The sequence below is a fragment of the Setaria viridis genome, chromosome 5, assembly GCF_005286985.2.
Source record: "Setaria viridis chromosome 5, Setaria_viridis_v4.0, whole genome shotgun sequence".
Taxonomy (NCBI): domain Eukaryota; kingdom Viridiplantae; phylum Streptophyta; class Magnoliopsida; order Poales; family Poaceae; genus Setaria; species Setaria viridis.
The window spans coordinates 38,927,781-38,952,778 of NC_048267.2; the positions used below are offsets into that span (position 1 = coordinate 38,927,781).

Sequence of the window (24,998 nt, forward strand, 5' to 3'; positions counted from 1 at the left end):
CGAGCCGTTCGCTCAATTCACAAATCTCGATGTGTCCATGGTTTAATGGAATTTTCTATTCCTTTCAAAAAACCACAAAAAAAGTCTTCCAATAAAATGACAGTTCAGTTTGGTGACGAAATAAATCATAGCCGCAACTGAATTATCTGCATAAATACACGCACAAAAAATGGCCGATGAAACTGTATGCGTGTATTATCCTTCTCTCTGCGCTCTGCTTCTCGGTTACAAATTAAAATTCTGACAGGAAACGAATCTGTCATGTTGCTGATGCTGCTCCTATTTGCATTCCTGATCAAATAATATTTTACAACCAATTTTCAAAGCTGCAACTCCAAAATGCTGCAGTCGATTCGCAACATCTCTATTCTAACCATCTCAGACGGACAATTGGCTGGGAAGTGACGGATTCAGCTCAGGAGACCAGATCCCCACTGGCTCATCTGCCGTTCTAGGCTCCCAGCTCGAGTCTCAGGCTTCAGAATGGAAAGATCTCCTGTTGAGGCTGCAGTATTTTTACCCCTGCCACTGGCGGTGTTGTTGGTCAGCAACTCGGCATCAATACCATGGCGACCATCCTCATACTGCTTTCGGCTGAACCTGTTCGAAGTCAAACACCTCAAACATCAAGCGCCGCACGTCAGGTTTGCCATACACGCAGTATGCAAGCCCGTGTAACGCTTGCTGGACAGAGGTTGTTGAAGGATTCCTGAGACGTCGGTTGTGTTCAAATTTCTCTTGCACCGATTCCCCATAGATAACGTAGTGGTGCAGGTGCTTGTCCCGCAGGTATCGTCCGCAATACTTGTTCATCAACATCCTCCTATGCTTCTCCGCCAACCACCTGCCTGGTGCATCTAGATGCTTCATGAGCAGCCTCTCAGCCAGCACAAGATCCTGGCAACAAAGATGCTCAGATCTTCAGTATGACGTTGGCCCATTGGACAGCGGTAAGATGCTGCAAACGTTATAAGAAGACACAACATACCTGAATCTTCTGGCCAACATATTCGAGTCGCTCAAAACAGAATCTTGGATGCTCAAACTTATGTTTTGACGGGTGCAAAAAGCAGAGCTGCAAGAAAACAAGTCACCATGATGGTATCACTTCTCATATTGCAAAATTAGTGTAAACAACACATATTAAATAATTAAATTTTGACATAATTCTTCCTTGCAAATGAAATCTAAACATAGCTCTCTTAGTTACTAGGTACTACAGAGCTTATCTGTGAACTGAGCTGTGACACTAGAATTCGTAATTTTTCTCTTGAAAACAACACACTAATTGAAGTGGCCAGGCAGGTTTCTCTATTCTATTTTATGAAGAGAATATGGAGAACCATTTGTTTACTACAGTCTACAGAACAGCAACATCTTCCACTCGATGCTCAAGAATTATCAGCCTTTTGATTTCCTTTTCTGATTTATGGTTCATGTTAATTGTTGCAGGAAACAGAGTTTGCAGACATGCTTTGCACATAGTCAAAGGAACGTGAAAGGAATGACACAAGGGAAGAAAAAAATATGGACTAGGAACATCAAATTACCTGTAGACCAAGTCCAAGCTCTATATTCCTTGCTTCTGTGATTTCAGGAATTCTGTCATTCATGGGCAAGGGATATCCTAGGGTGTTCATGACCTTGGGTCTACTGTCAAAATCCCAAATGTTTCCTCTGAAACGATGCATGCCTGGTGGCACACAAGCTCGGAAAAGCCTCGGATGAGCGAAAAGGGCATCTGGTGGTGGCTGCATGAAATTTAACAATTCAAGAACAAAGTAAAGGGTGATGATAAGGAACCAACAATTGTAAGAGCCATTACCCTGTAGGCAGCAACATCCTGCCATGTGAGTTGTCTCTTTTCAAACTCCACTGAGACATAATCAACATCTTCTAGTTGGCGCCTCAATTTTGGCTGACAGCTCTCATCATCAGGGTCCATCCCAAATGCCTCAAAAAGGACTCGATAGACTTCGGGCATCCCAAAGCACAAATATATAGCCCCAAATAATGCCCAGAATACAGCCCTGAGACACAAATAGACATTTTAATAAAATGTACTCAAACAAGCAACGCAGATTGCGGTAAGAAATCCTAAACTCATAAAGAATGTGCAATACAATGCATGGAATCAGCGTGAAGATGTGAAGATAAGACTATGAGCTCCATATTCTCATGGTACTCCGTTTTCTATAGTGGAAAGAGTACATAGCAATACACTATAAGGGATGGAATATAGCAAATAGTGTATTAGTATTATAACATTTAGGCATGCATAGAGACAGCTCCACCATGAAGGCTGCAGACATAGTATTGGACAGGTAACACTGAATTATACAGTGACACAGAGGGGAAATGACTAATCCTTTTCATCCTCCTGTTCATGCTACCATGCTTCAAAGCTAACAAAATACATTCAGAAAGTCGATTACCAATTTGTAAAGAGGTTAACAAGACATAAAGCACTGACAAGATACAGCTATCAGGATATTGTTTTCACTAATTTTGAAGATGCACGACTGTATTTTTTAGGTGGGTGTAGCTAAGCCCAATCTCACTCAAATCTTTACCACTAATATTGTTGTCTCCTGTAAATCGCAATGTAACTACTCAGAAAAAATATGGCTGCTTCATCATGCACACACCGACCAGTAACAAATCAAATTATCTTAGCTTATAGTCAGATACAAGATTCCAATTTCTATGCTTCCAGTAGCACATTTTCAGCATAACAAAGAAACCCACACTTTCAGTAAATGGATAAGAAGACAGAACACTCACTTGGATGGCGGCTCCCGGTCCTTGCGTATCATCTTATCCAAATCATCATAAGGGAACACCAAGTTGTGCAGGCTGGCCGCCTTGAGCCATTTGGGCAACACCTTCTTCCCAATCAGAGCGAACACCCGCTCCCTCATCGGCCCGGGTGATTCCCTGGGGTACCTCTGCAAGAAGAACTCACAGAACGCGAGCTCCAGGACGTACTGGCCCAGGAACCAGAGCCTGGAGTGGCCGTTCCGGACGTGCCGCGTCCGCGTGCGCTCGCAGGAGGGGTCCAGATGCTGGAACGCGAGGTAGAGCAGCACATCGAAATGACGGGCGGGGCAGTCATCACCTTCGCCGAGCGTCTCCGAGGGCGCGAGCGGGTACCCGAGCGCCTGCTTGGCCTCGAGGAGGTACTCGTCCATCCAGGTCCTGTCGGCGGTGGAGAGCGGCGCGGAGGGGAGGCATGAGGAGAGCAGCGGGAGCGCCTTGAGTGACAACTGCGGGCTGCTGAGGAAACGCCGGGTGAGGCGCTCGTCGTCGAGCGGAGGCTTGAGGATGAACCGGCGCGGCGGGTGCTTCTTCTTGGGGGATACGGCCTTCTTCCGCTGCGCGAGCTCCCGGAGGAGGCGGCTAGGGCTGTTCGCCGGCTCCGAAGGGGGCACCGGCGGCGGCGGAGGGGTCTGGTCGGCCGCGACGGCGAGGACGCGGACGCGAAATCGGCGGTTCGAGCTGGGGAGAGAGAGGGGGAGTGGCGTGAGGGTGAGGACTTGGAACGCCATGGCGGGTGGCGCCATTGGTGGTGGCGACCGGCGACCGCGAGCTCCGGCTGGGGTTTTGCGGGGGAATTGGGGCTGGGGAAGAGGAGGAAGAGGATAAGCGGAGGAGAAATACGAGCTGTCCGTTTTGCGATCGATGGCTGTGATGGCTTGGATCAGGGAGCGCTCTGGGAAAAAATATCTCGAGCTAGCCTTCGAAATGACGTGGCAAAGCACACCACTGCTGCAGTGTGATGGCAAAGGAGAGTGCGCATCTGGGCCGTCCATCCCAGGACCAACGGACCTTTCCGCCGTATATCTGCGGCCCAAATTACACACCGTAAACGGATCGTGGATAATAATTCATTTCAGCCCAATAGTTAGCCTCCCTGGGCCCCAGCTGCACCCGTGGGCTGAGCCCTTTGCGGCCGCCGCACTCCTCCCCGTCTTCCCCATTCCACCAGCAGTTCGCCACCGCCACCGCCGATCCACCGGGCGGCGTCCGTCCATGGCGAACCCAAGGAGAGCTATCGCGCTGCACATCCAGACCCAACCGCCGCCTCTCCCCACCACCACCCCACTGCCGCCGCACTCCTCCCTGGGGTCGTCGCTGCTGCATTTCCTGAAGCGGCCGGCGTCCTTCCCGTTCCTCCTTTCCCTCTTCGTCCTCCTCACCTGGCTCTCGCTCCGCTTCCACCGCCCCTCCCCGCCCCCGTCGCTCGGAGGCCGCCCCGCCGTCGTGCACGAACCCCAGGCCAACCTCGTCCGCTTCCCCGCCGAGCTTCACCCCACCCCCATCGCCCGCGACGGGCGCGGGTGGCTGCTCGACCCCGTCGCCGCAGCCCGCGACGCCGGCCTTCCAGGTGAGCTCCCCCTCGACTGAAGCCCCCTTGCTCCTGTGTTTTTTTGTTTGGAGGTGCGCTCCAGTGTGTGTTACAGTCTGAGGACAGCGATTAGATTGGTGATGAGGCAAATCGCCTCCTGCTGATTTGGTAACGAGTGATGGATAATGTGATTGAATGCAGTAAATTGGATTACAATTGAAGTCGATCTGGCTGGATTATAATTGGAATAGATACCACTTTTCTGCAAAACGAGTTCATGTTTATTCTTTGGTATTTAGTGGTGAAAGGAAGAACTGATTTCTGATCATGAGGCTATTGAAACTTGCAGCTAACAGAGATATCATGTGTGGTTTTGAACCTTCCGGAGCCTCTTTGCTATGTCGCTCATAAAACAAGGATATTGGCAGTACACTATTCAGCTTTTGAACTTGTATTTTGAGGGAGCACATGAAATCAATTGCTGAACCTTAGTTTTAGACTTCTAGCATGGTTTTTGGCTGCTATAATGCCATCGAATCCCATTCGTTTTTTGGATGCTATAATGCCATCAAATCCCATTCTAATTGCATTGCGCTGATATCCAAATTTCAAATCAGTTGGATTGCCTATGGATGTCCTAACTCAGTTGTAGGCATGGTCCTAACTGAAGGGATTTTTATGTCAGTTGCCATACTGTCCACATGGTACACTGTGTTCCGTATAGATGTTCTGGAGACTGCCTTGAACCCTTTCCATCTCATCAATTTTATACTAGTTATTGAGAATATAATGTGCACATTATTGGACCAACGGATATGTGAGTTGCTTATTTGACATGCAACTAATTAGAAACATTTACTCAGAATTAAATATATCTGTTTGCTTTGCCCTCAAGTGCCCTATTTGTCCTATTGAATACTGGTTTGCATCCTTTAGACCTAAGTGAGGAAGTGAAGAAAAAGAGAAATTATGCCGTAAAGATTTAGTAACCAGAACTTGATTGTTTTAGCTAACCAAGTTGAAGAACATTTTTCTATACAATGTATTTTCTTCTGTTTCATTTATGCTTTCCTCATATTAGTTTGTGCTATCTCTTGATGTCATTTTTTTGGCCAAGCGGAGGGCCATCAAATGCGCTAATATTGTTTGTTACTGCTTACTACTGTGTCAAACTTGAGACTTTTCTCCCGTGCATGATTGGTAGTCAGAACAAGTTCCTTGTATAAACCGACAACATCCATCACTCCAAAAAGCTTAGCTCATAATCTTGGAGGCAACTATGTTCAGCTCAACTTGACTTCTGTTAAATGCTTATTCTGAATATTTCTATTGATTATATTAGAGATTTTGTTGAAGTTAAACGTAGATATCAATCTTCCACAAGTGTAGAAAAAGTGTGGAACCAAATTCCCTTAGGATAGTTGAGGCATCAATCAATTAAAGAACTTGTGGAGCCTTTTCATTTTGGAAAGCCACTATGACTATCCATGTATTGGAATTTAGAAAATTCACTTAATGTTCATCCAGTAGCTGCGGAGGTCCGTTTTTTTCTTCATGATTATCATGGGCGAATGCATATTTAATTTCAGCGAAAGACCTGTCTACTCACTTAATAGTTATGCTGTTTATGATCGCATGGAATGTGCTTAAAGGAGCATATATGTGAATAAAACATAGATAATTTTGTTGAATCCTTTGATAGACACTATTGATGTCAATTTTTAGGTGGTGCATTTGCTTGTTTATCGCTGCACGTAGGACAGATCCAGCCAGGTGGTTTGCGTGGCAATCATCGTCACCATACGTGCAATGAGACATTCGTCATCTGGGGTGCAAAGACAAAATTCAGGGTAATGATCTTCCCCTTTTGCAATTCCTGAGAATTGTATGTCTTCCAGTTTTGAATGTTTGTTTCCCATAATCAACAGTTAGAAAATGCTGACGTAAAAGATAAGGGATATGGAGAGGCCATAATTGCAGCTGACGAGGTCGGCATTGTTGCAAGTACAAGATCGACTGCGCATGCCTTGATCAATATGGATGTGCAACCTACCTTCTTCATTGGATGTCAGGATACACTGATAAATCCTAACAGCTCAAATACTGACTACAAGGTCTGGAAAGATCTATGACACACACATTGTTTGTATAATCCGATGGTGAGCAATTGTCTGTCCAGATATGATGGGTAGAAAGTAGAAACGGAAAGCAACTTGGTGGAAAAAATCATTTTGGTACAATCATAGTTCATTCTACGGTCAGATATTCATGTATAGTTGCTAGGACGAAAGCAGTTGGCTATTTGTTCTTTTGGCTATCATGGCATTCGTTTCGGTAGCAAGGGTTATTTTTATAACTTTTTTCCTCTGCTGAGTATGATCCCCCGGTATCTCATTATGATCAGCTTTCTTAAATGGTGGTTGCTAACTTTCTGTTTGGAGATTCACTGGAAAATAGACAATCTCTTCGAGGTTCAGTTTGGCTGCTACTTGAGCTACATTTATTCCTTTTCAGTTTTCCGCTGTCATTGAGTAGATAGTAATAGTATGCAGGGTAAAGATGTGTAATAGCCTTTTGTAATCACAAAGGACAAGGATGCTCGTGCTGCTGGCATGAATCTGTGATGTGATTTCGTTGATGAATCAATGATTGTGCGCTGTTTGCCCTGCTCAATATGCATCGTGGCTTTCGACAATCGTCATCATCTTTTCATCTTGCTTAATTTGTGCGCATAAAAAATATAATGAGTTATATGGTAGTGGCATCTTGCATGGCCCTAAATATAGCTTGAGGCTGTTGTTTTGCGAAAAACAAACATTTTTCTCTCACCTCGTGCGCTCTCACTCTTCATATCACCAAATATCCTACGTGGTATTGTACGAGACCAACATTCCACACACACTTGTCCTAGAACACAGATATTCTCAAGCAATATGCAGCTTAGGATATAATTTCTTTGTTTTGAGGGGATAATAAAGAAAAAGTCCTTGAATGGAAGAAATATTTTTTTAGTAGAGTGGAAGGTGAAGAACCAGATTCTGCCACCACGGCCCACAGACTACAGTTGAATACCCAATCGTCTACTGCTGCTAGGTGGGGCCCTTCTTCCGAATAAAACCCCAGCTCGCGCACGCCAGTAGCCATTAACGCGCGCCCGTAGCCTCCTTCCCTGCTTCTGCTTCCCTCGTCCTCTCGAAGCTTCATCGCCATGGCGGACCAGCTCAGCGACGACCAGATTGCAGAGTTCAAGGAGGCCTTCAGCCTCTTCGACAAGGATGGCGACGGTATCAATCTCCTCCCCTCTCCCTGCTCTCCGATCCTTTACTTCCCCTGACTTACCTCTCACGGCCACACCGATCGAGCTATTTTTTTTATCGCCTGATCCAGCCCACTCCTCGTCCTCCTATAGTCCTATTGGTTTCCATCCGATGGGGCGCTGGCCGGCTATGGCTGTTTCATGCTAGATCTATTATGCGCCTCGGGCTTAGGATTAGTGTCCAAAGCTCTTGTTTTATCTAGTTCAGTGTTCTTGATGCACGGGTGCTAGGCATAGCGATCAGACCACGAAATCAAATAGCGGATTGGCTAGTAATGACGGTAAAGATCAATACGTGGAAGTGAGGACGATCGATCGTGTTGCATTTTTTTTCATTTTTGTTAGTCATACTGATTTTGTAACAGTATTCTGCTAATGGTGAATGCCATGCTTTTCATCTAAGGTAAAGTGGTAAACAGATTCTTTTAGAACTTAGTCGGGTTTTTTTCTCGAACCTGGAGAGATATGCTCTAAGAGCATTTCCAGCAGATCTAAGAGCTTTCTAAGTTCGTCGAGATACGATCTTAGTTGTCAGTAGCTACGCGGTGTTGAATAGCTGTATAGGGAAGCAATAAGGTTTACTTTGTTACTTGATCCGTGGAACCAGATTCTGATTCTCTCATATCACGAACAGGAAAAAAGGTTGAAGAATAAAGTGATGTTGGAAGAGAATTGGAACCTAACATGAACCGGCGAGCCATGTTGGCATACAATAGAACGTACAACACTTGTAGTTAATTGATGGTAGAACAGTGGACTAGTCATCAATGTATTCTTAAGTATATTCTGACTATCCAAAAATGCTCCCACTGCTATTTACTTCAATATGCAATGTTAATTCCTTTTTTAGATTACTCAAAGGTTTATGGTGTAATCTCAAACAAAGTTGAACTTTGAAGCCCGGGATGTGTTTTTCTGTTGTCGGCAATCCATCGATTCTTTTTTTCTTCTTTACTGAAAGTGCCTACGGAATGCGTATGTAGTGTTCAATACACATATGTTCCTTTTTAAGAACATTTTATCTAGATCTGTGATAATCTGGTCAACAATTTAGCACATAAAATGAGATCAGTTAGTTTAATTTGGGTGTGTGATAAAACATGGACAATACCATATCCTCCGTGTTGTCATGATGGGATAAGATGCAATTAACTCTTAATCAAATTGTTGCATACTAGTAGCAATTAATTATCATGTTGCCTGGTTGATGGAAACGGCCTATTCTGTGTGACTACGCTGAGCGTTTCTTTCGTTTTGAGTCTGAATTGTGCTACTAGCAATAGACTGCTAAGATCTCTGAAAGGTAGGATCAGAATTGTGGTTAGGAGCGAAACGGTGGTTTAGTTGTTTTAAAGCGGCTAAGGGGTTTAGCGGCAGCACTATAAAATAGCTAATAGTGGAGCTAATCGGGCTATAGCAGACTATAGCGGCTAAATTGTACATAAGTGCAAATAGCTGCACCCTACCTTGAATTCAAGCTAGAGCAGACGATAGTGGAACTATAGCGGGAGATTTAAAACTTTTTACTGAAGAACAATATTCCATTTCCCTGTCGCCTTCATTTTCATTTACTGTACTTTGCTTTGGGTAATAATGCCTCAATTTAATCTCATCTCTTTGTAATGGCTAATGAGCTCGGTCGTGGCCTAATATATTTAACTTGGCGGCAGGCTGCATCACCACCAAGGAGCTTGGAGCGGTGATGCGTTCCCTGGGTCAGAACCCGACGGAGGCGGAGCTGCAGGACATGATCACGGAGGTGGACTCCGACGGCAACGGCACCGTGGACTTCCCGGAGTTCCTGGGGCTGATGGCGCGAAAGATGAGGGACAGCGACTCGGAGGAGGAGCTCAGGGAGGCGTTCCGCGTGTTCGACAAGGACCAGAACGGCTTCATCTCGGCGGCGGAGCTCCGGCACGTGATGGCCAACCTCGGGGAGAGGCTGGCCGACGCGGAGGTCGACGAGATGGTCCGCGAGGCCGACGTCGACGGCGACGGGAGCATCAACTACGACGAGTTCGTCAAGGTCATGATGGCCAAGTGAGTGAACTGAAATTTAACGTAACCCTCTGAAAAGTATCCTTTTTTTTTCCCACGTACTCTCTGAGGAAACAGATGGAGCTGTTGCCTGATGGGATGATGAGATCTCTACGCAGACGGAGGAGCAAGAGGACGGAGGAGAAGCCGGTGCGCGGCGGCAAGAAGAAGCCGGGGACGTCCGACGCCGGCAAGCGCCCCCAGAAATGCGTCATCCTGTGAAACGCAGCCTCGATCGCCTTCTTCGCGCGTCTCGTGTTCCATGTCCCGTTCAACCGCCCGAAGCTGGACTGCGCTGCAGGTGAATGCAGCTGCTGTGTAACGTATCAGACGATCCGCAGTGTATAATGCTCGCTCCAGAGAAATAACACTCCGAGACTGCAACCTCGGCGTTGCAACTTGCATTGGTGTGACTTGTGAGGCGACCAGGTCGTGCTCGTGCAATGGATGGTTGGCTGGTTGCGGGCCGGTGCACCGGGCAACCCCCCGGTCCCCGGCCAAAGTCATGCCCCGTCTGCAGCAGCTATACATCAGCTAAAAAACAGGATGAAAACACGTGCGCGGGTCTAAACTAAATTTCAGGTTCAGTTCCTATAAACACGTTCGCGGCTTGGCATGACCAAGTCAAACGACAATTTTAGCACTCTGTCTAAACTGAATTAGGGGCCTTCGATGGCTGCAGCCTGCAGGAACAACGGCAGATTACAAAAATTGCATTTTCACAAACAAATGAAGGGCCGGTATACTCTCGATGAAAAAGAGTGCATTTCACGTTCTCGATTTTAAAAAAAAAATCTTTCTGCACAACAGCTTCGAAACATATAACATATAGCAACACAGAGACCGACCATGATTAAGAACGAAAAATTGAGCCCATGGGTAACTTTGCCCACTTGAAACGGCCCAGACGAATCCCAACCCTCGAACCGGACCACGCGCAATCTGGACCGTTACCCTGACTCGTCCAGTCGGGCCCCAGTCGAACGTAACACGCACGAACCGTATCGCCTTCGTGTTCTCGGCCCCGCCCGCCCGTCTCGTAGGTCTCGGCTTGGGCCGGAAGAAAGAAAGGGGACGCACTTACTCACGCCCCTCTCTCATCGATCTCGTCTTCCCCAAACCCATCCCAAGCCGCCGAGCTCAGCGAACCCCCCGCCGCTCCACCTTGCTCGCCGGCCGGTCCAGATCCAGGTAATTGCTCCTCCCTCCCTTTGCCCATCGGCGTACCCGCCGCCCCATCCCCGCTCCACTGGCGGGTGGCGGAGAGATCCACCCCGTCGCTTTAGTCGATCCGTGCTTTCGTCGGTTAGGGTACCCTAGTTTGGTCGCACTGGTTCCCCGTTTAGTTCTTCACTGCGGAATTTACCCCTTCCTTTGTGGTGAGCCCTGGAATCCCGATATGTTTCACCCAACCCACCGGATTTAGGGTTTGCGGATTTGTTTATGGAGTGGCGTGACTACTGAATACGGATATATGTTTGTAGTACGATTTTTTTTTCGACGAAACATTGCGCCTCCTCGCATCAAATCGACCGCTGTGTGCTGTAACTAATCCTGTGGGGTTTTGTGTTACAGGAGTGATCTGTACTAGCAGTGTTGAGGTGACACAAACAAGTCGACAATGAGCAGCATAGGCACAGGTTACGATCTGTCAGTTACCACCTTCTCTCCGGATGGCCGTGTCTTCCAGGTCGAGTACGCCACCAAGGCTGTCGACAACAGCGGGTTCGATTCCGCCTCCCATTCTGTTTTGTTTCACTTGTTCCCTTTTGCTATGTGATCTTACGGTGATGCCCTGATATTTGTCAATAGGACTGTTGTTGGAATCAAGTGCAAAGATGGCATTGTCCTGGTAAGATTGGGCTTTTTGAGTTTTACTCTGTTCAGCTTTTAATCTGGTGAGCCCCTCTTGTGTCTTGACTGGATTGCGATTTTGTGTTTGGTCCTTTAGGGTGTTGAGAAGCTGGTAACTTCAAAGATGATGCTGGAGGGGTCCAACCAGAGGATCCATTCAGTGCACCGGCACTCTGGCTTGGTAATGCATTTACTTGACTACAATTTGATAGTAGTTTTGACGTAAAAATTAAAACCAAGATGAATGAATATAGGAGCAAGATTGCATTTCTGATTTGGCCTTCTGACATGCACTATTAACGACTGAATATAGGAGCAAGACTGTAAATGCATGCTCTATTATCTTTTTTCCTATACAACTAATTGTTGATGTAAAGCAGTAAAGATGTTTTTCTATTGAGATTTTTCTTGCAGTGATGCCTTTCCTATTGTTGCAAAGGTTCATGAACTAGCTATTTTTATCAAGTGTGCGTTGTAATCACGGACTACTTTATTGTCATTTGCAGTCTGTTGCTGGTTTGGCAGCAGATGGCAGGCAAATTGTTTCAAGGGCCAAATCAGAAGCTGCCAGCTACGAAAAGTAAGCACTTAGTCCTTTTAGACAATTAGACCATATGAGCATCTTTATAAGACTATGTTCTAAAACTGTAATGCACCAGGGTCTATGGGGAACCCATTTCTGTGAAGGAATTGGCAGATCGTGTGGCAAGTTATGTTCATCTTTGCACGCTGTACTGGTGGCTGAGGTAATATATTCAACAGTAGTGGCCCATGATTACTGGAGTTTTCATTACTTGTGTTTTTCAATACATTTTCTGGCAATCCTAACTTGGTTTCTGTTGTGTCAGGCCTTTTGGTTGTGGTGTTATTCTTGGAGGTTATGATAGGGATGGGCCACAGCTGTACATGATAGAGCCCTCAGGAGTCTCCTACGTAAGTTGTTACTGTATTACATTAAGAGTTGTATCAATGCAAGTGCAAAGGCTCATCATCTTAGGTTTTACATGAATTATGTGTTCCATCAGTCGTGCATTCATGTTCAGTAGATGAACTTGTTTTTAGTACCATTAAATATTAGGAGTCTTGTGAATTTGAAATACATGATGTTTATTGACTTTACAAACTTGAACAGAAATACTTCGGTGCTGCATTGGGGAAGGGTAGACAGGCTGCAAAAACGTAAGTTTTTTCAGTTACTTTGTTTCATTACCAATGCTCTCTTTGTTTCTTCTTCTATCGCAATCAATTGCCGGTACATAAAACATAGCCAATAAATATTTATTGCCTTGTAGTATAAACCACATATTATAACCTAGCTTACTGAGAAGGAAAGGACATGAGAAAGGAGTGGCATCCAAATATCATCTTAACATTCAATAGTAACTGTTTGATAGCTACAATGTTTGTGCTGCTTTATGAATGGGACCATTGAACCAATCTTAGCGTATTGATATAATAGCTAGTATACCATTACATTTGTCAAATGATCTTTCCTGCGTATGCTTCCTTTTTATTGCCATTGGTAGTTCACCAGAAATGCTACTGGCAGGATTCTTGTACATAATTGGAGCTCAAATTTTATGTACATCTACCCTTATTTCCAATAAAATATTGACTTCTAAAATAATCTGATCGAGATAACTATTGACTTTAGCTTTTGTGTTCCACAATCTTTGTTTTTGCATTTACTTATAAATTACCTCTGGAATTTTTCTTGTAACTCTGTTCCAACTTCTTTTATTAAGCATATGGATCTTAGAATTATTCTAAACCCAAGTGTTTAATTATTGTCTGCAGTGAGATAGAGAAGTTGAAGCTTTCAGAGCTTACCTGCCGGGAAGGCATTGTTGAAGTTGCAAAGATGTACGTCTGAGTTTCTTTCCCATAATAGTGCAATTTTGCCACTTCACAAATTGTTAGTTTTATTTTTTCCTTGCATGTTATTGTCTATAGCTTTGCTGTAATTTGTTTTGATTTGGTTTAATTGGCTTCATTCATCGTTCCACATTCCTCCATGTCATTCTAGATTTTCTATATTTATACAATGCCTGGCAGGGTGTACCCAGTTATCCATGTTTAGTCATTAGGAACTTCTGTGGGTGCATTCCCTTTATACTATACCTTTTGAGATTAAAAGTTTGCTGGTAGGACTGTTATCGCTAGAGAACTGCTTATGAATATCGTGATTGCACTGTATTATTACTGTGATAATACTGCAAACTATTCTCATAGACAATCTTAAAAGCCACTTTTGTTGCAGTAGAGGTGTTGTTTACAACTAATGTATGATGATGATAGTGAAAACAAGTTAGGTGTGGGTGTTTTAACTTCGATATTTAAAGATATTGCCAAATTTCTTGTATATTTTCCTGCTTATTTGATGCCAATGAACCTGAAAATGCTACTGCTGTTCAAGATTTGTATCCTCACAGTATGCCCAATGCAGAATTTATGGAGTGCATGACGAAGCAAAGGACAAAGCTTTCGAGTTGGAGTTGAGCTGGGTCTGTGACGAATCAAACCGCCAGCATCAGAAGGTACTGGGATATTCACCTGAAAAATGGCCTCTGTTCATCCTTCTGTGTGAATTTGAAGCTAAACTTGTTTGCTCACCTGTGGTACAGGTACCAAATGATCTGTTGGAGCAGGCCAAGGCTGCTGCTCAGGCAGCTCTGGAGGAAATGGATGCTGACTAAGAAACACCGACCATAGTCTGAACTTATTTCATCTTCTGGTGCTGTTGAAATCTTTGATCCCTTTGGGGTGACAGACTGGACATGGCCAATTTGTCGGATTTTATTTCAGTGTCCTGTAAACTTCATACGTACTTAATGGAACTATGCTTTCGTGGAAGTTTGAAGCTCTACAGCGAATGATATCCGAGCAGTGGCATTTGCATTCTGGTGAAATCAAGGCACTTGCGTTCTTCATGAATTTGCCCATAGACAATACTTGTTTTCTTCACTTAGCACCACGCCGTCTCTTCAACCTGGATGAGTTGCTTCTGCTGTACTTTTGGTCGCACCAGGGCAAATGCGCATGTCTTCCAACTGTTTTCTTGATGTTATGACCACTCCTTTCCTATAATCCTATTTGCCATATGGTTAGCAGACTTTTTTTGGGGGGGTAATGTGATCACAAAGCTCGCACCAGGCCTAGATTTGAATAATCAAAGGAAGATTTAGGAAATCCATGAGAAGAAAGCGAAAGCGAAGAAAGCACGACTAAAGAAAGGTATCGCTTGCCGGTGCATGGTAAAGTAATTCCCATCGCTTTCTCTTCCAGAGGAGGCAATCTACCTCAATTCCTCAGCTGGCAACTTCCAGAATGACAGATGGAAATTATCCTTAACACCATAAAAAACACTTCAAAAATCACAACGTCTCCAAGTTATGTATTTTTTTTACAAAAAATGGAAATCTACAAATATATCTTCACGTTGCAATTCGCGTGCCTTAATTAACTCGGCGGAAACGAGCGACCAAAATTCGGCAAATGCTATTCTTGGGCAAGGCGAAACGGGACAAGAGCAGGCGGCCAACCCAACGCCAACGCGGTCCAGCCAAGTCCAAGCCAACCCACCCCACCCACCACCACGCCGAGTCGCCGACCGACCGGCCGACGCGTCGCCAACGCCCAACGGGAACTTCCCAACCCGCCGACGGGTTCCACCGCGCCCGCAATCCCACCCCTTTTCCCCACCGCCGCGGCCGCGTCCTCCCGCGCCCCGGAGACCGCCGTGACTCCCGCCCCGCCCCTCGCCGGCGACCATCGGCCGCCGGCGACGCCCGGCATGCCGCCCTCACGCCTCGTCCACCTCATCCTCCTCGCCACGCTCTCGCTCCTCCTCGCGCAAACCCTAGCCTCCTCCTCCCCGGCGCCCGCCGCGGCGACGGCGGCGGGGGCGGCTGCGGAGCCCGGGGACCCATGCGCCGCGGCGGACGCGGACGGCGACGTCGCGCTGTGCCCCGTGCGGTGCTTCCGCCCGGACCCGGTCTGCGGCGCCGACGGGGTCACGTACTGGTGCGGCTGCCCCGAGGCGGCCTGCGCGGGGGCCCGCGTCGCGCGGCGCGGCTACTGCGAGGTCGGCGCCGGCTCCGCGCCCGTCTCCGGCCAGGCGCTGCTGCTCGTCCACATCGTCTGGCTCTTCGTGCTCGGCGCCGCCGTCCTCCTCGGCTTCCTCTGACGCGCGCGCGCGCCCCCCACCGCCCCTCCCGTTCCCCCGCAGTCGTGCTCCCCTCTCCGGATGTAAGGCTGCTCATTCTTTTCCCCGATTTTTTGCTGGTTCGTGCCTTCTTGCTGTGCTGTCGAGCGCTGAGGAATGGTCGTGTGACGATTTCGTCGTAATTTTCGGAGGATTCGGCTAGAGTGGTAACCCAATTCTTTCGTAGATCTGTTGGATTCGTCTGTGCTCTAGGCTTCGGAGCAGAGCTGTGATGATTGGTTGTGAGATGTTGTAGGTTGAGATCATGTAAACAGTTGTAAATTCCGCTCTAACATTTCCGTTGATCAGGTTGCTTTTGTCCAGAAATTTGAGATTGGTGGTAAATTCGATTTGTATGGTTCGATATTTAAGTACATATATGAATTCAGGTTGACATCTGAGAGCTGCTCAAGCCACTAAATCAAATGAATTGTTGGTAAATTTGATTCGTAGTATGGCTCAACGTATGTGTATGGTGATTGACACCTGAGACCTGCTTAAGGTTTCATCAAAGGAATTTGAAACCTTCTGCTACTATTCCATTGTTCGCACGGCAATCATCTTGTTTCATATAGAAGGACAATGTTTTCCTGCTAGCCGTTGATCTTACAGGAAATGAAGCTGCATCTTCCGTTTCCTTCGTGTCGGAACTTTGGTCCAAATTTCCCTTCTTTCACAACAATACGAGATGTGAACGACGAGCTGCGTGTCCTGTACTCCTGTGAAGATGGCTTGAGACTTGATAGCTTTTTATTCCTGTTCTTCACATTCGATAACATTCATGCATTTAGGCCTGGTTTTGGTGTACTCTGCATTCAACATTCAACCATTTGACTGGCACACTGCTTTTGCAGTTGCTTCAATGTTCTTACGGAACCATCGTATTTCAATTGGAGCCTCGCCATAAAAGCGCTCGCCCTTTCTCGATTTGCTTCAGAGAAAACTATTGCACAACAGAGAAAATTAATTCATTTTTCACTTCAATCAACACGTATCAGTCCATTTTTCACTCCAATTCACACATCTTGCACTTCAAAACGATCCATTATTATTATGTTATACACCGAAATTCACAGTTCACGGATCGCAGAGTCCGAGACTTGTCTGGAAGGAACGGAGGCACTCCGAACACAAAGCTGTTAACCCACCGACTAACCCGCACCATCTAGTAGCTACTACCCTACTATACTACCCAGACTCCCACCATCCACGGATCCACTCGCCACGCCACCCACGGCGATCAAGTGAAGACCCTGGCGGCGCCGGCGGTCGTGGTCGCCGGGATGTCCACCTCACGGATCTCGGTCTTGAGTCCCTTACCGGCGGCGTTCGCCAGCGGGTGGATTCCGTGCTCCAGCCCGCTCATGTACGCCCGGTTCTCCCTCTCCTTCTGGAACGACACGCCGAACTTCTTCTCCACACCTGCACGCCGTTCCAACAAGCAGCCGATCAGAAACACACAAAAAAGGCCACCAAACAAAACAACAAGCTACGAGAGCTCGCGTACAGTCAGCCAGGTCCTGCCGGAGCTGCCCCTCTCGCGTGAGCGCCATCATGATCTGCGGGAGCCCGAGCGGGAGCGCGTCGCCGCGGTCCACCTGCCAGAAGTGGACGGTCTTGCCGTAGGTCCTGCACACCTTCTCCAGGTCCCGGCGCTCCACCACCCCGGGCACGCCCGGCATGAAGAGCACCCCGCCCTTCACCTCGAACTCGTGGGTGTGCCACAGCGGCTTCTCGGTGTCGGGCAGCGTCAGGAACACCGGCTCCGAGACGATGTACTCCACGCCGATGAGCCGCGCGCCGGCGCCGGGCCCGTCGAAGACGAGGCACTGGCGGACGTCCTCGTTGAGGTGCGCGCAGAAGTGGTGCGCCTCCACCTGCCGGGACATGTCGTCGGCGTAGAAGTGGAACGCACACAGGTGTTGGTGGATCTGATTCACCGGCGCGAACCCCTGGATCGTGCCCGTCGCCGTCTCCAGCAGCGCCGTCCCAACCTCCGTCGGCTTGCCGGGAACCTCCACGTCGTGGCATGATTCCGCCATCGGAGCTCTCTCTTCCTCCTCCCCTGCTTTCCTCTTCCTCGACGAGACAGTTGCGCGTTGAGCTGTTGTTAAAAGGGAGTGAGCTGGGCTCATGCAGCTGCACACGTGTGACTCTGGAAGAGATACGTGTCTGCGGGGATCCATCTGGTGCGGTCGTAGGTGTTGAGATCGGCCGTGGCCACGTTGTGTTGCGGAGACTGCTGACTGCTGAGCATGCAGCTGAGGAAGCGGAGGGAAGGGGCGGTGCCTGGCCGGCTGGCCCCTGTCATCAGAGTTTTTTTGGTTTGAAAACATGGACCCTCTCCGATGAAGCGTTCAGCAATTAGGCTCAACGATCTGAGAAGCAATTAGCCTCCGGTAGTCCATTTCCTAGAGTTCGCGACAGCAGCTGCAGCGAAGACACCGTTACACGCTACTACTCTCTCAAATCTTTTAAGGATGTTTGGTCGCCGGACACTAAATGCCCCCATCAAGCCAGTAGCAGCCAAAAATACAGGGATTTAATATGGGGGTGAAAAAAATCACCAATAACCGGTTAACTTTTTTTTGCGTGGCAACCAACCAAACAGAGAGAGGTAATTTAATCTGGCATCCCGCAATTCGAGGTGACGTGTAATGATCAGAAATCAAATACGCTCATAGCAATCGGATGATGAGATTAATGGTGATATATCTAATTTTTCTATTATCTACATTGTTTCAAAATGCAACATTACTTATTAACCAAATAATAAACATCTTAAAATTTCATAAATCTTCGTTTTGAAATGTTATATCACTAAAATAGGCCTAGCACCTAAACGAATAGCCAGTTGTCCTATCGCAACTTAACTCCTATGTCTAAAATTCATATGTCTGTCTCTTGCACTATCCTGTCCGTGCAGCATGACGTCAAGATCGATCCAAAATTATTTCACACATCTTTTAATGTTTCTTTTTTTATCAATCTAAAACTCAAAATTGTTATTATTAGTTGGATCAACCAAAAGTCCAAAATAAACTAGAAATAAGGATAGACCACGTCATTATTTGAACCGTTGTGTCATCTGTTTGTTCTTACTAATACTGCATCATGAAAATTTATTTAATAATTGATGGTACTAAATCACGATATATATTTCATTGTTTATGTATAAAGTTCGTCATTGAGATAGTCTAAATTAGAATAAATCTAAAAATAGTTCACATTATATTTGGGGACGAAAAAAATAGCTCCGGGATGAATTACCGCACCAAGGGAAGGGTCTCTCTGCAACGAGCATCCAGAGGGCGTTCCAGCGATCGACGCGCTCCCCGTCCGATCGGTCCGAAAAACCAAACGCCTGAGTGGCTGAGATGAGACGACCACCGGACTGCGAACCGGCTGAGTGAGAGAGATGCGAGAGCGTTGGGCAGGAAGAAAAACCCCAACGCATCCTGCCCTCCCCCTTGAGCAGAGCGGCCAGTCAGACCGCCACTCAACTCTCCGCCCAGCAGATCACTCGCTCATCCATGGCGTCCGTCTCCTAGCTTCCGCTCCCGCCCCCAAGCAGCCGCAGCCGCAGCCGCAGCCGCAGCTGCGAGGATTCTGATCAGGTGAGGGGTCGTTTCCCTCCCACTGAACTCAGTCGGTGCGCGACTTCTCGATACCGCCGCCGCCGGTTTCTGGCCCCTCTCCCTTCCACGCATCGATCCGGTCGCTTGTCCTTGTTCCCCTTGTCACACACTGGCGCCTGGCGGCGGGGAGACGCGCTCGATGCCTCGCGGTTCGCCTAATCGCCTCTCCTCTCTCGCCCCCGCCCGCGGCGGAAGCTAGGGGGCCAGGCCGAGGTGTTTCTCGGCTCCACCATTAACCGCGGCACCTGCTCGCGCTCATCGCCGCGCACCTCTTCGTTCCCCTTCCCGTTCCCACTAAACCCTAGTAGTTGTGGAAGTTCCGAAATTTGCCTGCGAAAACCCCACTTCCCGTCGTGGTGTTCTGTACTGGGAAAATTGATAATTTTCCAGGCTATCTGCCACATTCGAGTTAGGAGTTATGCCGTTCTTGAGCCCAAAGCATTCTATTGAAAGTCGAATTTTTTTTCCTTTCGTAGTTGAAAGTTGAATATGTTCTACGGGGTACTTTGATTTGACTTTTTTTTGGCCAAATTGAGGGTTTGATTCGCCTATTGAAGGTCGTACTTATCTTGGTTTTGGGGAGGGTATGCACGATAGAGTGGACGAGGAATCTTGCTACCGGGCTTGAAATGGGTTTAGTGAATCAGCAGAGGTGACTCAGACGAGGTGACCACTGTTTGAGGATTGGGAATCCAGCAGACCTTACCATCAGCCATCTCCAATTGATGATTTATTCGGAATTGCTAGCAAATCAGAATGCAGTTAGTCTTGTCCTGGATTTTCTGTCATTGCTAAACTAATAGGTTCTGTTATTAGGCGACTGCAACTCGGCTAGTTATGCAGTTATCCTTAATACATGTTTCTACTGCAATCTATTGTCCATGATCCATCATAGTCTGATGCTCTACACTCTTGCTTAGTGAAGTGTACATATATAATTTATAGAAGTCACTTGCAAATTCTAAATGCTGCCTAAATCCTTACCATTTTGTTAATGAGGTAGGTGATGACATGATCATTAACTGTGCTTTGTTCACACAGGAACTCAATTGCTGCAAGTTCAGATGAATCGGCCATCAAATTTCATGCCTACTCCTGATCAGGATGTTCTGGATATCAAGCCCTTGAGGACATTGGCTCCAATGTTCCCTGCGCCCTTGGGTGTCAATACATCTAACCAGTCAACCACCCCACCGTTGATATTCGTCACTCCTGCTGAGCAGTTTCAAGGGGGGTTTGGTGCTTGGAACAAATCTTCTGCCCAGTCATTTTTCGCTTTCGGCGGCAAGGATGCTTGTGGAGGCAAGGCTCATACTTTTGGTGATCAGAATGTTGATGGTGGCAAGGCTGCCACTTTTTGTGATCAGGATACTGTTGGCAGTGAGAATGCTGCAGTTGGTGATCAGGGTTGTGCTGGAGGGCAGTCTGCTGCACATTGGACTTCAGATGTGAGTGCCAATGCTAATGGCCCCATTGACGCCACTCCCATTTCAGCTTACAGGGCAACACGGCCTAATGTTATATCACTGGACGATGATGATGACGATGACGAGAATTATATTGCTAACCAGACATCAGCATCTGGAAGGAAGATTAAGAGGCCATCCCGCCTAAGCGGATATAATATGAACGATGGTATGGGCAGCGATAGCTCCAATAGCATGAAGACTAAACGCCCCAAGCCCTCTCACAAGAAAGCTTCTGCTAACAATGAGCTTGCTGTGGTGCCTCCATCTGGTGATCCCAGGGAAATTGTGGAGGCAGTTCTCATGACATTTGAGGCACTGCGGCGTAGGCATCTTCAAATGGATGAGGAACAAGAGACTAGCAAACGTGCAGACCTGAAGGCTGGCGCCATCATGATGGCCAGGAATCTTAGGGCCAACACGGGGAAAAGGATAGGGGTTGTTCCTGGCGTTGAAATAGGGGATATTTTCTACTTCAGGATGGAGCTATGTATTATCGGTCTGCATGCTCCTAGCATGGCCGGAATTGATTATATGACTGCCAAGTTTGGTGATGAGGATGATTCCATTGCAATATGTATTGTTGCTGCAGGTGGATATGACAACAAGGATGATGATACAGATGTTCTGGTTTACAGCGGTTCAGGAGGCAATAGCAGGAACAACGAGGAGCGGCATGACCAGAAGCTTGAGAGGGGCAACCTGGCTCTTGAGAGGAGCCTGTCCAGAAAAAATTTAATCCGGGTAGTACGGGGCTATAAGGATCCAGGCTGCTTGACTGGGAAGGTTTATATTTATGATGGCCTCTACAGGATTCATGAGTCATGGAAGGAGAAAACAAAGAGTGGAACATTTTGTTTCAAGTACAAGCTGCTGAGAGAGCCAGGACAACCTGATGGGGTTGCAATTTGGAAGATGTCCCAGAAATGGCTAGAGAATCCAACAACTAGAGGCAGTGTTTTACACCCCGATCTATCTTCTGGTGCAGAAAATCTCCCAGTGTTTCTTGTTAATGACATTGACAATGATGAAGGACCGCATCATTTCACCTATATTACTCAGATCAAACACTTGAAACCACCCAGCTCTATAAAACCTGTACAGGGTTGCACATGTCTTAGTGTTTGTCTGCCTGGTGATGCCAACTGCAGTTGTGCACAGCGTAATGGAGGCAACTTACCGTATGGCTCATCAGGATTGCTAGTCTGCCGCAAGCCTATGGTTTATGAATGTGGTGAATCCTGTCGGTGTTCATTCAACTGCCGTAACAAGGTGACCCAAAAAGGAGTTAGGATCCACTTTGAGGTCTTTAAGACCGGAAATCGAGGCTGGGGTCTTCGTTCATGGGACCCCATACGAGCTGGTTCATTTTTATGCGAGTATGTTGGTGAGGCTATTGATGATGCTAAATGTGATTTGAATAGTCATGAGGATGATTATATGTTTCAAACATTGTGTCCTGGTGAGAAGACTTTAAAATGGAATTACGGACCTGAATTGATAGGGGAGCAAAGCACAAATATTTCAGCTGATACCTTTGAGCCTCTGCCTCTTAAGATAAGTGCAAAAAAAATGGGAAACGTCTCGCGTTTCATGAACCATAGTTGTGCTCCTAATGTCTTCTGGCAACCAGTTCAGTTTGACCATGAAGATGATCATCGCCCGCATATCATGTTCTTTGCATTGAAGCACATTCCTCCCATGACAGAGTTGACTTATGACTATGGTGATATTGGAACTGATTCTAGTGGTGTTCCTAGAGCTAAGAACTGCCTTTGTGGATCCTCGAACTGCCGGGGGTTCTTTATCTGACTACAGAAGATGTGCATTCTATCTACCAACATTACCATCAGTTAGGTAAAAACTTCTGAATTTTTTTCCAGTTCTAAGCACCAGCCATACTTATAGTTACTGTTGAACTTTCCTTCTTGTTTCTGAGGGATGGAGTTATTTCACAAACAGCCAGTTTGCTTTGGTATCCTGTTTAGTTTCTTACAGTAAATCCATACTTTGCTACAGTACTATTTAATTTTGTTTCCTATTTATTTTACTGCTGGCTATCTGACAATGTATCACATAAGTTTTATATCCATACGTTATCAGGGTGTGTTTAGTTTGAGGAATCAAGTATTTTAGAATAGAGTGGTCCATCATGCTTGAGTAATGAGGTGGGATGGATCAACTCATTGTATCCATATCCAGCCTACTCAAACCAAACACTATATACGGCATCCCATGATGAACAGTGTGGAACCATTTCCATTGTTTCATATCCAGCTTTTGATTTCGTTATTAGCAAATTCTTGGCGATGTGGACTTTGAGTCCCAATTGTTGTCTTAATTCTACAGCTGATATTGCAAGACAGTATCAGATTTAAATGTTCTTAAATTGCCACTCAGCATTTGGAAGTGTTTTACGTGATACTCCTTCAATCAAGTCTCTATATTTGTGCATACATGTCAATGGAATTATCTCTTACCAATGGTCATACATGCCTTTTGCAGATCTTTTTGGGCGTTACAGAAGTAAAAGCAGGACCGGTTCAAACGGCTTACGCCAAGACTGCCATTGTGGAATCATTAATTTAACTAATGTTCTGCTTTTATAAATACCCATTCCCGCACAACTGTTCCTTTTGTGGGGAAGAACGTAGGTCTTGCAGTTGCAGGATCAATTTTGTATAGTTTCTAGTAGTGCGCTAACCATGTGGACACTTCAGTCTTGCGGCCGTTCAAAGAATAAGTGATCCCTTGGCGGTCAATTATGTGAATTCAAGTATGCAAGATATTCGGAATTACTGCTGGTATGCTGACATATGGTTTAATGGTTATTTGCACTCGCTCACTCCCATTATTTGCAGTTAAGTACTTAAGTAGTTTTCTGGATGTATACACGAGGGCATTATGATGGTGTTTTGATTGTTTTCCCTGTTCTCTCTTCCAAAATAATTTGCCACTTCTTTTGCGACACGTTATCAAATACTCCCTCCATCTCTAAAAATATACTCCCTTCATTCCAAATTGTATAATAATATCTATGAACCTAGAAAAATCAAAACGACGGAATTGGAACGGAGGGAGTAGCATATAAATTTGGACCTTTAATAGTGCATGTAGCAGCTGTTGTATGCAAATAAAATTGGGCCTTTAATAGCGCATGTAACAGGTTTTTCATGCTGAAGAGATTGACATGCAATAAGGACTTCGACGTTGGGACGACGGTTGGCGCCACCGTTTATGCCCTGAATTCTTGAAATACAATGGTACACGTTGGGTCTCCATCTGATAGTTTCCTGTCTAACTAGACAGAGAAGCTCTAGATAACCAAATGCATTGACGATTCAATATGGTTCATTTGTTTCATGGTAGGTTGAAGTTGAACTAGAAAACAACAGCTTGAATCGTAGATATGCTCACAATCGGTTAAAGTGGGCCTTTACGTTAAGCCTGGGCAAAGGGCACCCGAGTAGAATCTCGGCCACGATAGGATTTCACATTTCGCAAATCATAGCGTGCGTTTGGTTTTGGGACGACGTGGGTCGGGTCCAACTCGTGTTTGGATGAGAGGGATGGGTTGGACCAGTCTTTTATTTGATCGAAGAGGTTGATTGGTTGAAGAGGTTGAGAGGGTTGGGATGGATGTCCTTTTAACACCGTTAATTGTGAACCCCACCTGTCAGCTGCGGGACCCACCTGTCATCCTCTTCTTTTTTGTCCCTCACTCCCTCTTTCTTCTTCCTCCTGGCGCCGCCCGGCCTCCTCTCCTCCATGGCGCCGCCGGCTTCTCCCCGACGCCCGCGCGCCCCCTGCTCCTCCACAACGCCGCCAACCTCCTCCCCCGCCGCCGATCTCCTGCTCCCTGCGCCGCCTGACTCCTCCCTCTGCGCCGGCCTCCGCCTCCACCGGCGGGCGAAGCTCCCTTGGCCGCCTCATCCCCGCTCAGCTCCTGCTCTCCCCTCCCTACCCACTACCACCTCCTCCCCGCCGCCACCCTCTCCTCCCCACCCGGCGACGCCGCCTCCTCCCCACCACCACCCTCTCCTCCCCGCCCAGCAACGCCGGTTCCTCCCCGCACACCGACGGCGACCGAGGAAGGCAGCGACCACACGGGCGAGCGCGAAGATGGAGCCACATA

The 24,998-nt window shown here is 46.8% G+C and overlaps 7 protein-coding genes across 7 annotated transcripts; 5 read left to right on the top strand and 2 right to left on the bottom strand.

The window, feature by feature from the left end:
- Positions 1-170: 170 nt before the first annotated feature.
- LOC117855081 (ribonuclease III domain-containing protein RNC1, chloroplastic) lies at positions 171-3,616 on the bottom strand. Its single transcript, XM_034737356.2, has 5 exons — positions 2,785-3,616; positions 1,826-2,030; positions 1,551-1,751; positions 989-1,075; positions 171-897 (listed from the first exon to the last, which is right to left on the bottom strand). Exons 1-5 carry the CDS (start codon positions 3,561-3,563, stop codon positions 580-582), a joined length of 1,590 nt encoding a protein of 529 aa, XP_034593247.1. The 5' UTR covers positions 3,564-3,616; the 3' UTR covers positions 171-579.
- A 291-nt stretch (positions 3,617-3,907) lies between these two features.
- LOC117855083 (uncharacterized) lies at positions 3,908-7,021 on the top strand. Its single transcript, XM_034737358.2, has 3 exons — positions 3,908-4,387; positions 6,074-6,198; positions 6,277-7,021. The coding sequence occupies exons 1-3, from the start codon at positions 4,033-4,035 to the stop codon at positions 6,478-6,480; spliced, it is 684 nt and encodes a 227-aa protein (XP_034593249.1). The 5' UTR covers positions 3,908-4,032; the 3' UTR covers positions 6,481-7,021.
- Positions 7,022-7,472: 451 nt separating this feature from the next.
- LOC117855088 (calmodulin-3) lies at positions 7,473-10,105 on the top strand. Its single transcript, XM_034737363.2, has 3 exons — positions 7,473-7,632; positions 9,335-9,704; positions 9,821-10,105. Exons 1-3 carry the CDS (start codon positions 7,557-7,559, stop codon positions 9,921-9,923), a joined length of 549 nt encoding a protein of 182 aa, XP_034593254.1. The 5' UTR covers positions 7,473-7,556; the 3' UTR covers positions 9,924-10,105.
- A 626-nt stretch (positions 10,106-10,731) lies between these two features.
- Positions 10,732-14,408, top strand: LOC117855085 (proteasome subunit alpha type-3). The gene is made up of 11 exons (XM_034737360.2): positions 10,732-10,892; positions 11,277-11,426; positions 11,514-11,553; positions 11,653-11,736; positions 12,062-12,135; positions 12,215-12,301; positions 12,404-12,488; positions 12,688-12,734; positions 13,353-13,418; positions 14,002-14,092; positions 14,180-14,408. Exons 2-11 carry the CDS (start codon positions 11,323-11,325, stop codon positions 14,249-14,251), a joined length of 750 nt encoding a protein of 249 aa, XP_034593251.1. The 5' UTR covers positions 10,732-10,892; positions 11,277-11,322; the 3' UTR covers positions 14,252-14,408.
- A 724-nt stretch (positions 14,409-15,132) lies between these two features.
- On the top strand, positions 15,133-16,200 carry LOC117855089 (uncharacterized). The gene has a single exon (XM_034737364.2). The coding sequence runs from the start codon at positions 15,349-15,351 to the stop codon at positions 15,739-15,741; it is 393 nt and encodes a 130-aa protein (XP_034593255.1). The 5' UTR covers positions 15,133-15,348; the 3' UTR covers positions 15,742-16,200.
- Positions 16,201-16,784: 584 nt separating this feature from the next.
- On the bottom strand, positions 16,785-18,357 carry LOC117855084 (oil body-associated protein 1A). The gene is made up of 2 exons (XM_034737359.2): positions 17,267-18,357; positions 16,785-17,181 (listed from the first exon to the last, which is right to left on the bottom strand). The coding sequence occupies exons 1-2, from the start codon at positions 18,093-18,095 to the stop codon at positions 17,000-17,002; spliced, it is 1,011 nt and encodes a 336-aa protein (XP_034593250.2). The 5' UTR covers positions 18,096-18,357; the 3' UTR covers positions 16,785-16,999.
- An 813-nt stretch (positions 18,358-19,170) lies between these two features.
- LOC117857961 (histone-lysine N-methyltransferase, H3 lysine-9 specific SUVH3) lies at positions 19,171-23,708 on the top strand. Its single transcript, XM_034740901.2, has 3 exons — positions 19,171-19,376; positions 20,439-22,720; positions 23,369-23,708. The coding sequence occupies exon 2, from the start codon at positions 20,462-20,464 to the stop codon at positions 22,673-22,675; it is 2,214 nt and encodes a 737-aa protein (XP_034596792.1). The 5' UTR covers positions 19,171-19,376; positions 20,439-20,461; the 3' UTR covers positions 22,676-22,720; positions 23,369-23,708.
- The last annotated feature ends 1,290 nt before the right edge of the window (positions 23,709-24,998 follow it).

What these genes read in the sequence shown, in the direction of transcription:
- LOC117855083 (XM_034737358.2), top strand. Translation starts at nt 4,033, where the DNA reads ATGGCGAACCCAAGGAGAGCTATCGCGCTGCACATCCAGACCCAACCG. An exon ending in CCGCGACGCCGGCCTTCCAG is followed by an intron (nt 4,388 to 6,073) that starts GTGAGCTCCCCC and finishes GTCAATTTTTAG; the next exon opens with GTGGTGCATTTGCTTGTTTA. An exon ending in GTGCAAAGACAAAATTCAGG is followed by an intron (nt 6,199 to 6,276) that starts GTAATGATCTTC and finishes CATAATCAACAG; the next exon opens with TTAGAAAATGCTGACGTAAA.
- LOC117857961 (XM_034740901.2), top strand. Translation starts at nt 20,462, where the DNA reads ATGAATCGGCCATCAAATTTCATGCCTACTCCTGATCAGGATGTTCTG.
- LOC117855088 (XM_034737363.2), top strand. Translation starts at nt 7,557, where the DNA reads ATGGCGGACCAGCTCAGCGACGACCAGATTGCAGAGTTCAAGGAGGCC. An exon ending in CTTCGACAAGGATGGCGACG is followed by an intron (nt 7,633 to 9,334) that starts GTATCAATCTCC and finishes ACTTGGCGGCAG; the next exon opens with GCTGCATCACCACCAAGGAG. An exon ending in GTCAAGGTCATGATGGCCAA is followed by an intron (nt 9,705 to 9,820) that starts GTGAGTGAACTG and finishes ATCTCTACGCAG; the next exon opens with ACGGAGGAGCAAGAGGACGG.
- LOC117855084 (XM_034737359.2), bottom strand. Translation starts at nt 18,095, where the DNA reads ATGTTTTCAAACCAAAAAAACTCTGATGACAGGGGCCAGCCGGCCAGG. An exon ending in CCGGCAGGACCTGGCTGACT is followed by an intron (nt 17,182 to 17,266) that starts GTACGCGAGCTC and finishes AACGGCGTGCAG; the next exon opens with GTGTGGAGAAGAAGTTCGGC.
- LOC117855089 (XM_034737364.2), top strand. Translation starts at nt 15,349, where the DNA reads ATGCCGCCCTCACGCCTCGTCCACCTCATCCTCCTCGCCACGCTCTCG.
- LOC117855081 (XM_034737356.2), bottom strand. Translation starts at nt 3,563, where the DNA reads ATGGCGCCACCCGCCATGGCGTTCCAAGTCCTCACCCTCACGCCACTC. An exon ending in GACCGGGAGCCGCCATCCAA is followed by an intron (nt 2,031 to 2,784) that starts GTGAGTGTTCTG and finishes TTTGTGTCTCAG; the next exon opens with GGCTGTATTCTGGGCATTAT. An exon ending in AGCTTGGACTTGGTCTACAG is followed by an intron (nt 1,076 to 1,550) that starts GTAATTTGATGT and finishes GTTTTCTTGCAG; the next exon opens with CTCTGCTTTTTGCACCCGTC.
- LOC117855085 (XM_034737360.2), top strand. Translation starts at nt 11,323, where the DNA reads ATGAGCAGCATAGGCACAGGTTACGATCTGTCAGTTACCACCTTCTCT. An exon ending in AGCCCTCAGGAGTCTCCTAC is followed by an intron (nt 12,489 to 12,687) that starts GTAAGTTGTTAC and finishes AAACTTGAACAG; the next exon opens with AAATACTTCGGTGCTGCATT. An exon ending in ATTGTTGAAGTTGCAAAGAT is followed by an intron (nt 13,419 to 14,001) that starts GTACGTCTGAGT and finishes TGCCCAATGCAG; the next exon opens with AATTTATGGAGTGCATGACG.